Raw genomic sequence first — 11499 nt, forward strand, 5'->3', positions numbered from 1 at the left:
AGAAAAATAGGGACCACCTTTGGTGGGAAGGTAACAGTGTTCCATGCGCCTTTGGCGTTTAGTCATGCCGGCCACATGACCACAGAGACGTCTTCGGACAGCGCTGGCTCTTCAGCTTTGAAACGGAGATGAGCACTGTCCCCTAGAGTCGGGAACGGCTAGCACATACGTGCGAGGGGAACCTTTACCTTTTATGAAGAAAATATTTGTTTCTTCATCATTAGAAATGTGACAGAGAAACAACAGAACATCAACTCGATGAAATTGTTAGGAATAAAATAGAGATGTATATAAAGCTTAGTGGATAATGAAAGTCCTCAAATGAGTTAGAGCATTGCAGTAATAATCACCTGTAAGTGAAAACCTTGGGTGACAGGATGCACAACTTTCCAATCTGAGAATTCAACTAAATGAATTTATAAACTCCCATGGTTATAGTTATAGTTAATGCAAAGATACAGATTCAGTTCATATCTTATTAAGTTATGCAATTCACTGGCTCACTTTTAATTTTATCACTTCCTCGCAATCTGTCCTGCCTCTTTATCACACAGATATATCAAGAAGAATCAGCTGTGCTCTCTTGCGCTCTTGAGCTCATTGAAAAGAATTTATCTCAACAAATAAAATAAAGCAAGAATGCCCAATTAGTAAACAATCAGTGAAGGATCATTTATAGAAATGCTATTATTAAAATGATTAGAAGATCATACAAATCTAAATATAAACTGTTAGCAAATAATTTTTAGGAGGATATGCTCATCTGTTTAAAAATCTATATAAGGTATATTCTTGACCTACCTTGTGAAATGCTGATCAAAGTATAGTTGAGATCAAGGAGTTACACATTGTGTTTTTCCTCCTTGTCTTACAGTCTGAAAATTCATCCACCGTTTTACAATTTGTAAGTGCAAATTTTGTCATCGGAACTGACCAGTATTTACTATGATTGTGTTCAAAAAATATTTCAACCTACCCCTGGTGTTAATCTATGCTCATCTGGGTGTTGATTGCTGGTAAGGAGGTGTTTTGCTCTTTTTGTCCACTTCTGGGCTTGTTGAATGTCTCTTTTGAATGGATGAAGCCTGTATCCCATAACTATTATAGAATGTTAAAAACTCGAAGCCAAATCAGTTCAGGGAAAAGTTGAAAACAGCATGCCAAATACTGTACTTCAAAGGGTTTTCAACACATGCTTCAAAATCGTAGCACAAATTCTGTATTCTGGGACTGAAAATTGTCAAATTTTGACTTCTCTTTCTTTTCTAAACAGATTGTACTTATGAAAATGATGGGAGTGGAAAGCAATCGAACACTTGTTACAGATTTTGTCCTTGTTGGATTTACAACAGATCCATTTCTACGAATTATCTTCTTTGTGCTATTCTTTGTCTCCTACATCATTACACTGACTGGGAATCTGGGCCTCATGTCCCTGATCTACCTAGACTCCCGCTTGCATACACCTATGTACTTCTTTGTGGGCAGTCTTTCCTTCCTGGATGTCTGGTACTCCTCGGTCTACACTCCTCGGATCTTGTCTGACTGTGTATCCAAAAATAATCACATGTCTATAGCTGGTTGTGCAGCACAATTGTTCTTCTCTGCTGGCTTGGCCTACAGTGAATGCTTCCTACTGGCCTTCATGGCCTATGACCGCTATGTGGCCATCTGCAATCCACTTCTTTATACCACTGCCATGCCCAAGAAGCTCTGCATCCAGCTGGTGGTAGGAGCTTACGCAGCTGGCTTTGCCAACGCCATTGCACATATTAGTAACACTTTCCGCCTACGCTTTTGTGGGAACAATGTCATAAATCACTACTTTTGTGATGTGCTGCCTCTTCTGAAAATGTCCTGTGATGATATAGGATTCTATGAAGTCATTCTGACTGCTCTCATAGGTTGCAATTGGCTGGTAACCTCAGCTATCATCCTGAGCTCCTATATTGGTATTGTTGGAGCCATCATTCGTATCCATTCATCTGCAGGGAGACGCAAAGCCTTCTTCACTTGCTTAGCTCACCTGGTGTCAGTTACCATATTCTATGGTTCCATTCTCATTATGTATTGCAGACCCAAATCTCAAAACACTCCAAATTGGAACAAGGCAAATGCATTGTTCTGTACCATAATTGGCCCTCTGGTTAACCCTTTCATTTATAGTTTACGCAACAAAGATGTGAAGGCAGTCTTCAAGAAAGTCTGGGAGAGAGTCACATCATCTAAATGAATGTCACTGATACTGTCTTTCTCCAGAGTAGATTTCAGATATTAAATTAAGACCCTGCTGTAGTGTTGCCTTCCTCCCTCCCTCCCTCTCTTCCCAATGGTTGAGGGAGCCATTTTCAATATCTGCACTTTTAATTTTCTTGGCAGTCAATTGATTCCTTTGCACACATCTTCCCAGTCCATCTCTGACCTGATAACAATCTTCAGAGTATGGCACCCAGGGAGGTACCATACTTTGTACATACTATTAAATGGTATATATAGTCCTTCCTTTCAGTTCTCAGAGCAGAGAGAAACAGATGTTGCATTATTTCAAGTTGTTTCAAGGGTTTTCCATGACTTCCATGGCCGGGGGGGGGGGATTTTCACAGGGAAAACTGTATATTTTTCAACAGCATGTGTTCTGTGTGGTGTTTTCAAGTACTCTGACCTCATTTGAAATTGTCAGACATTCTTAGCCAGATGTTATTCTATTGAGAACCAAAGACAGACCTCTTGCTTAGATTCTCGGAAGCCCTCTTAAGTAAATGAGGCTTACAGCTTTCCTTTTGGACTTAGTTTTCGACACAATAAAATGCACAGGAAAAATCCTACTTCTAGTGAAAATTGCTATTAGGGATAGAGTTAGATTTTCATGAAGTCTGGGCCAATAACATAGACTAAGACAATTTTTCCTGTGTGGAAGTCATGTGTGGAAAACTATGTAAAAGAAGACACAATACTTGTTTTCTGTAAGAATTATTGACCTCTTTCCTCTCTTCCCTCAGAATGGCTAGCACAGTCCAACCTCTTAATTCAAACTTTTAAATTATTGTAGGGTTTTACTACAATAAATAAATTCTGCCAATGAAATAATGGCTTGCTAAGGGGAAATAAAATGTTATACAGCAGTGGTGTCAAACTCAATTTTATTGAGAGCCACATCAGGGTTGTGTTTGACTTGGGGGAGGTGGGGGACATGGCCAGGGTGGCGTGGCCAGCTCAGCATCACTCATGTTGAAGATGCCTGTGGTGGTCTGGGTACCTTGTCAGCAAAAATGGAACTCGGGAGGGCTGCACATGGCTCTCCCAAGCTCCTTTTGCACTGGCAGAGGCACTGCCGGCCAATCCTTCACTGTTTCCAGGGCGGTCCCACAGGCCAGATCTAAGCATCCCATGGGCAGGATGTGGTCCGTGGGCCTTGAGTTTGACACCCCTGGGAAAGCTTCAAAATGTTTATGTATGTGAATATTCATATTTTTAAATTCTACATTGCATTCAAAGAATGAGTTTGAAAAGCCATAAAAATAAAACTAATATTTAAAAAAAAAATTAAAACAAGGCTTGTTTTTCTTATATATAAGCTACCGGTTTTTAAAAATTCAAAGAAAATGAAATGCACAAATTGTAATTTATTTCCAAAATATGATGAGGTTTGAGGTCTTAGAGAGTGTACTAAAAGGCCTCCAAGATCCCTTCCTATTGTTTGATTCTCTGATTCTGTTAATTATCCACTTTAGCCAAACTCTAAGCAGGATATCTACAAGGAAATTTCGGGATTGATTGGGATAAGCAAACACATTTGCAGAGGAGCAGGCTGGCTTTAGGAAGACCGATCTACCATTAATGAGTGTCCAGTAGTCTATCATCTCATTGAAAAATATTCCTTACACAACACGTCTCTATATGCCACTTTCATAGATTTTATTTAGCATTTGATTCTATATCCCAAGCTAAATTGTGGGAAAATTTGGAGACCTCCTTGATTGATTGACATCTTTTTAAAAAAAAAATATGAATGCTTCATGAAGTGACCTCACTCAAAGTAAGAGTAATCCCCAGGGCGACCTCTCCAAGGCGGCCAGAACTAACAGAGGTGTCAAGCAAAGATTTGTGTCATTCCCACTCCTATTTAATTTCTATATCAACTCCTTGGTGGACCTTCTCCTCAACATGAATTTTCTCTCTCTCTCTCTCACACACACACACACACACACACACACCCCAAAAAAAAACTTGCTGGAAGACACATTTCTGTTCTACTCAGATGACTCAGCATTATTTTCAAGAATAGTTATTGCCTTAAAAGAGCATTGAAATCACTAGCAGAGTACTGCAGAGAACACTAATTAGTACTCAGAAAACCAAATCATGGCAATTGCCAAAACGCCCAAGAGCCACTCCTGGAATTTAGATGGGCAGAATTTAGAAAACTGAGCAGGTGTCCTGTTTCAATTATCTGGAAGTTGTCCTTCACTCTGCTAATACTAGGAAAATCCACGGAGACTACATTGCTGAAAATGCACAGAAGAGCACAACTGCCATGCTCAAATTTCTCAAGACAAGAAGTGGTCACTATATACTTACAGCACTCAAACTATTCATAGCCAAGCCAATAACACACATTCTTTACAGAACCCAGCGGGGCCCTTTTATAACTATGCACCATTACAATATGTTCAATCCAACTTTCTAACATTGGCCCTTGAGATTCTCAGATGTGGTTCTAATGCCTCCCTGAGATTGGGGACAGACTCATGAAAATGGAGGCTAGAGTGTGGATGACCATACTCAATTACCAGCTCAAACTCTCATTTTTTCTCTTTGACCCTGCCACACTAACTACGAGAGATGATTTTCAATCGACATGAAAAAGGCCATTGCAACTAAAGCCTCATCCTTGGACTTCTCTACAAGTCTTTTACTGAGCACAAGTTATGATCAAGCTAAAGCTCTCATTAAACAGCATATAGTAGGCACAGAGCCCCAGCTGGATCTAGCCAGGAACCCACCTTTTATTGATGATGAAAGTTGGCGAATGAATGAACCTATCAGAATGAATCTGATAGGCTCTCTGTGTCTCTCATGACATCTTTAACAACCTTGAAGTACCTAGACACTGGATGGCCTTCATGCTTATATAATGTCATGCCCTCCACTCAGCTATCATAGAAAGCCAATACAGAGAAATTCCCTACCTGGAGAGACAATTTCTCTTGTTTGTAACTCACCCACCCCCTTACACTGACCTATGACCATAATAAAGATTTTATTAACTCACTTTAGTTCATTTTGATTTGATAGTTTTCAGATGACTATGGATAACTTCCTTACCTAGGATGAGGAATCTTGAAGATTACAGTTCCTAATGAGAGCAGCAGAAAGCCAGGTCATCCATCTTCTTCCTTTTGACAGACCATTCTCTTAAGCATGCCTGGATTTCAACTATACTTTTTAAAGCTTTTATTTTGCTTCAACTCTCTAAAAATTGACTGGTTTATTTTAATCCCCTGCTAGATTTTATCCATTTCTTTCTTGTTCTTGTTCTTTCATTTTTTTTTTTTTTACTTTTTTTGAATAACCTTTGTCTTCTGTAAGGAAATGTTTGGACTTGATTTATATATATATTGGACATTCACGACACTTTGGAGCTTATTTCTTTAAAAAATATTTTTATCCTGGACTAAAAATATTCTCCCAGGGAGTGTGGCCATTAATATCATAGAGAGATGACAGGTTAATAATTTATAAACAGAATTATAAATTTGAAAATTTGAGGGGGGGGGGAGCTGTTTCGTAAAGGGTGGGAAACCAATATTGTTATAATATATTTACCAGTATTCAACTAGGAGGGATAATATGTGTATGTGTGTTGGGGGGGGGGGGGGTTTGCACTTTTTTTAATGTTTCCTTTCTTTTTTGTTTGTTTGTTTGTTTCTATGGATTTTCTCCAGTTTTGGAGTTTTGTATTTTAACTCTTTTTGAATAAAAATAAAAATCATTATGAAAAAAGTAATCCCTCTTTTTATTTTTCTCTTCAGTTTATAGTTTCATTGTTTCTTTCTTTGAATTTTTCTCTAAAATTTGTTTAAATGAATAATTATAATAAATTTAAAGGGATGCCATTATGAATTCTACATTGCACCAATGTTTTTCTAGGAAAGGCCCTGAAACAAGTGATAATTTTAACTGAACTTCGAAGGGCCCTCAACATGGAAGACGAATGCTTACCTGGAGATCACAGGTAACCTCATGGAATGGTGATTTTTCTCCCCACTCCTTTTTTAAAAAGATGAACTCCCTTTGGAGGAATTAAGAAAAAAACTTTTGGCATGATACCAATGTTCCACCTTCAGATCGTCAAGAGGAAAGACTCAGTTTAAATACTTCCCCAGGGAATGGAGAGAATCTTCTAGGATAAAACCAGGGGTTACCATAAGTGAACATTTAATATCCTTAAACAAAATTAGAGCAGAACTGCATTTAAGGGGGGAGGTGATTTCAGATCAAACGATGAAAAGTGTTATCATCAACTCACTTGACCCATCATGGGATAATTATATGTCACATTTAGACACAATCAATCTAGGATACTTATCCATAGAAAGTCTATCCAATAAGTTAATAGCTGAAGACAATTCAAGGAGGAGTCGCTCTAACAACCACATAGAACACAAACTATATAGAAAGGTAGCATTTCAAGAAAGATATCATGAAACATTTAGATGCCACAATTGTGGGTCCAGAGAACATAATAGGAGGGATTGCCCTAAAATTCCAAAAGAAAGACATAGATCAGAATATAGAAATAAGTACAACAACAGACAGTCTTCCATTGATAGACATAGGTATAGAAGTCCACCCAATTATAAAGAACATAGAGGGGGCAGAGATAATTCAAAGGATAGAAAATCTGGTTCACTGAATGGACTAAACAAACAAGACAACACTAACATACAACAACCAGAGAACAATAATTGGCTTATTGATTCTGGAGCAACTAATCACACTACAAATAATAGAAATATATTGTCTTCATTTGTAGAGGATAAATTTGTAATAAAAGTAGCTAACCAAGAAAAAGTCCAAGTAATAGGTAGAGGGAATGTAACCTTACCTGGCCTAGGAAAAATAGAGGGGGTATTACTAATACCTGAAATACCTCATAACATACTTAGTGCCATAAAACTAAGCAGAGATTCTGATATTAACATTGTGTTCTCAAAGGGAAAAGCAACATTAGAGAAAAATAGAATAGATATAGGTACAGTAATAATCAAAGGAGGCCTACCTTATTTAATAACAAAGGAGAAATGGTTACACAATATTGATTCAAATATGGAAGATAGCATTGAAATAGATAATGGAAACAATAGTAACAGTGACAATGATGAATGTAAAGTAACTCATAATCACAAAGATACACATAATGAAAAAAAACCTAAAATAGGTAAGCCAATTCACGATGAGTGTGCCCATGTTTTACATAGGAAGTTAGGACATGCCAGTTTTCCTGTAGTACAAAAGATGACTGAACACGCAGAAGGTGTTAAAATAAAAAATTGTGAAAACTATTTGGAATGCTCAGTATGTAAGTCCACAAAGCTTAAAACTAGTCCCAGACCTAGAAAATCAACAAGGTCAACCAACAAAATTTTTGATTTGGTGCACATGGACCTAGTTGGTCCACTAACACCATCAATTACTTATAAAAAACGTTACTTTCTAACCATTGTGGATGATTATAGTCGTTATGGATTTGTTTACACATTAAAACATAAAGATGAAACCTTTCAGAAATTTAAAGAGTTTTACAAACGTATAGAAACACAGCACAATATTAAAATAAAGCAAATCATGACAGATAGGGGATGTGAATTCATGTCTAAGGAATTCTCCCAATGGCTAAAGGACAAAGGAATGTTACATTACACATCTAGCCCATTTTCCGCATTCCAGAACGGAGTGGTAGAGAGAAAGAACTCAACATTACAAACCATGATTAGATGCACATTAGAAGATGCTGGCTTAGGCAAACAATTCTGGTCAGAAGCCCTACAATATTCCAATTACACACAAAATAGAACTTGGTCCAGCATTGTAAATAAGACACCATATGAAGTAATGTATAATAGGAAACCAAAATTAGCACACATGCACATATTTGGAGTCACTGCAGACGTACACATACCCAAACAATTGAGGCGAAAAGGAGAAAACATATCCAGAAGACTTAGATTTATGGGATATGAGACAGGTACAAAAGGATACAGATTCATCGATAATAATAACAAATTTATAGTTTCCAGAACGGCTGTGTTCCATGAACAGGCCAACTGGTCTAAAATACATCTTAATGAAATATTCCCAAACACCAACACAGATACCAAAATCCAAGGAAGAAGGACTATAGAAGAACACAGTAACAACATGCATAGAAACAAAACCAAAACATGGACAAACAGTCAACACAAAATAAAGACAGATTCATTAACGAAAAAGGAAGCAAGGTATTTACATGACAATGATAGTAAGCCTGAAAAAGCAATCAGAAGTACCAGAAATCAAATGCCAAACAAATACAAGGATTATGTAATGCATATGGATGGAGAATCAACAACACCTAGTACATATGAGGAAGTGTTAAAACTTCCTCCTAAAGAAAAGGAAAAATGGGAATCAGCAATGACTAAAGAGATGGATAGTTTACGAGGGCTAAATGTATTTACACCTGCAATTGCACCAAAGGACAAAACCATCATTGGCACTAGGTGGATATATAAAATTAAAAATTTAGAGGGAGGCAATACCCTATACAAAGCTAGATTAGTTGCACAAGGTTATGCACAGAAATATCCCGAGGATTATACAGACACATACTCTCCCACAGTAAGAACTGAGAGTGTCAAAACAGCTCTAGTTATAACATCAGCACTCAATCTCGATGTGTTCCAATATGACATACAGACTGCGTATTTACACGCAAAATTAGATAAGGAAATATATGTAAGAGCACCTCACAGTCAATACACAAACAAAAATGAGACTTGGTTATTAAACAAAAGTTTATACGGGTTGAAACAATCTGGTAAACGATGGTATGATTGTTTAGTAAAAGTACTTAAAACTATGGATTTCAGTGCCACTACTGCTGATAACTGTTTCTTTGTAAAAAAGGATGATGATTCCATAGAATTTGCATTAATCTATGTGGATGATATTTTGTACATAGGTAAACATAAAGAGAGGAGAGAAACATTTGTAACAAAACTAAATGAACATTTCTCACTGAAATCTTTGGGCAAAGTAAATAAGTATCTTGGTGTTCAAATCAGTAAAACCAGAAGGGGATTCAAGCTTTCCCAAAGAGATAAGATCATAGAGCTCTTGAATAAATGTAATTTAAGTGATGCTAAGCCCTGTGACACTCCCATGCAAACTGATTTTCTAAAGAATGCAGACGAATCATCCCCTGAATTCAAAGATAATACATTTTATAGGTCAATTATAGGTTCCCTTCTTTACATTTCCAATTGGACTAGACCTGATATTGCCTTGCCTCTCAACTTATTGTCCAGACATGTAAGCAAACCAACACTATACCATTGGGAAGCTGTCAAAAGAATATTAAGATATTTAAAGAATAGTTTAGACTTTTGTTTGTTGTTGGAACCTAATAATGTCAAGGAGCCCATCCTCACATGTTACGCCGATGCGGATTGGGCTGGCGATACTTCATGTAGAAAAAGTACATCTGGTTATATATTCCTCCTTAACGGTTGTCCAGTTTACTGGTACACTGGCAAACAAGATTTAGTAGCCACTTCAACAACAGAGGCAGAATATGTTTGTCTATCTAAAGCAGCAAATAACCTTGTATGGTTTAATGATTTACTTTCTGACATTTGGAAAAAACCCACTTTGCCATTTATCATGCATGAAGATAACAAAGCTGCTATCGAAATATCTAGATCTGATGCTATTGGACAAAGGTCCAGACATATAGATATAAAATTTAAACATGTGAGACAGTTATCTCAGGATGGATTTATCAAAGCAGTTCATTGCGAAACATCAGAGCAAATAGCTGACATATTAACAAAGCCTTTGCCGTCTAAGCAACATAAATACTTGACTTCTAAGTTATATGTTTTATATTGTTCTGAATCTGAATGTAATTGGTGTAGTATATCGAATCGGCATTTAGAGGGGGATTTGTCACAAGTAAATGCCTTATTCTCCATTATGTAAATAGTACATGAACAGAGTATCAGGGGTTAACTTATTCTTCACTTCTTAATGTATTCATACTTCACCACTCCCATATCTAGCTCCACCCATTGTATATATAAGGAGCTGCATACATCCCTTCTTCGCTTCTACCTGTGAATATTCAGTGAATATAGAATGCCTTATGTAAATAAAGAGAGATATATTTGAACTCTTAATTCTCAAATTATTTATTGAGTCTGATCCTGAAAATATCGCAACAGTGGCCATCTGCAACCCACTCCTTTATGTCACTGCCATGCCCAAGAAGCTATGCGTCCAGCTGGTTGTAGGAGCTTATGCAGCTGGCTTTGCCAATGCAATTATACACACTGGCAACACTTTTCGGCTACATTTTTGTGGAAACAATGTGATCAATCATTACTTTTGTGATGGGCCACCACTTCTTAAAATGACCTGTAATGACATAGGTGTCTATGAACTCATTGTGGCTGCTGTATTGGGTTCCAATTTGCTAGTAACCACAGCTATCATTGTAAGCTCATACATTGGCATTGGAGCAGCCATAGTTAACATCCGGTCAGCTGCAGGGAGACGCAAAGCCTTCTTCACTTGCTCAGCTCACTTGATGTCAGTCTCCCTCTTCTATGGTTCCATTCTCATCATGTACCTCACACCCAACTTTCATCACACTCCAAATTGGGACAAGGCAAATGCATTGTTTTATACTGTAGTCAACTCTCTGGCCAACCCTTTCATTTACAGCTTACGTAACAAAGATGTGAAGGCAGCCTTCAAGAAAGTCTGGGGGAGATTCACAATACTCAAATGAATGCCATTGATAGTCTCTTTCCCCAGATTGTACTTCAGATGATTTAAATCTATACTGTCTTCCTTCCTTCCTTCCTTCCTTCCTTCCTTCCTTCCTTCCTTCCTTCCTTCCTTCCTCCTTCCTTCCTTCCTGCCTGCCTGCCTGCCTGCCTGCCTGCCTGCCTGCCTGCCTGCCTTTCTAGATGGTCAAAAGAGCCATCTTCAAAATCTACCGGTATTTATTTTTCATGGGGTGAATTGTTTCCCATACGTCCATCTTCTCAGTCCCTTTTCCTACCTGAAAGCATTTCAAAACATGGTTCACAATAAGGGAAATAGAATAGAAACACAGCAGGCATGATGATAGACCTGTGTGGATGAAACATGTGCTTTATTCTCTCCCAAACTCTATCCAATATTTGGGAATTACCTCAGGGGTGTTCTCTTAGGGCCTTTCTCATAGTCATG

At 37.7% G+C, this 11499-nt stretch overlaps 2 protein-coding genes across 2 annotated transcripts; both read left to right on the forward strand.

Moving 5' to 3' along the window:
- The first annotated feature begins 1282 nt into the window (after nucleotides 1-1282).
- On the forward strand, nucleotides 1283-2233 carry LOC139327461 (olfactory receptor 9G4-like). Its single transcript, XM_070957297.1, has one exon. The coding sequence runs from the start codon at nucleotides 1283-1285 to the stop codon at nucleotides 2231-2233; it is 951 nt and encodes a 316-aa protein (XP_070813398.1).
- A 2625-nt stretch (nucleotides 2234-4858) lies between these two features.
- On the forward strand, nucleotides 4859-11053 carry LOC139310672 (olfactory receptor 9G4-like). Its single transcript, XM_070934877.1, has 2 exons — nucleotides 4859-5021; nucleotides 10485-11053. The coding sequence occupies exons 1-2, from the start codon at nucleotides 4859-4861 to the stop codon at nucleotides 11051-11053; spliced, it is 732 nt and encodes a 243-aa protein (XP_070790978.1).
- The last annotated feature ends 446 nt before the right edge of the window (nucleotides 11054-11499 follow it).

The sequence above is a fragment of the Pituophis catenifer genome, unplaced genomic scaffold, assembly GCF_029215685.1.
Source record: "Pituophis catenifer annectens isolate HBS135680 unplaced genomic scaffold, rPitCat1.0.hap2 SCAF_1, whole genome shotgun sequence".
NCBI classification, from domain to species: Eukaryota; Metazoa; Chordata; class Lepidosauria; order Squamata; family Colubridae; genus Pituophis; species Pituophis catenifer.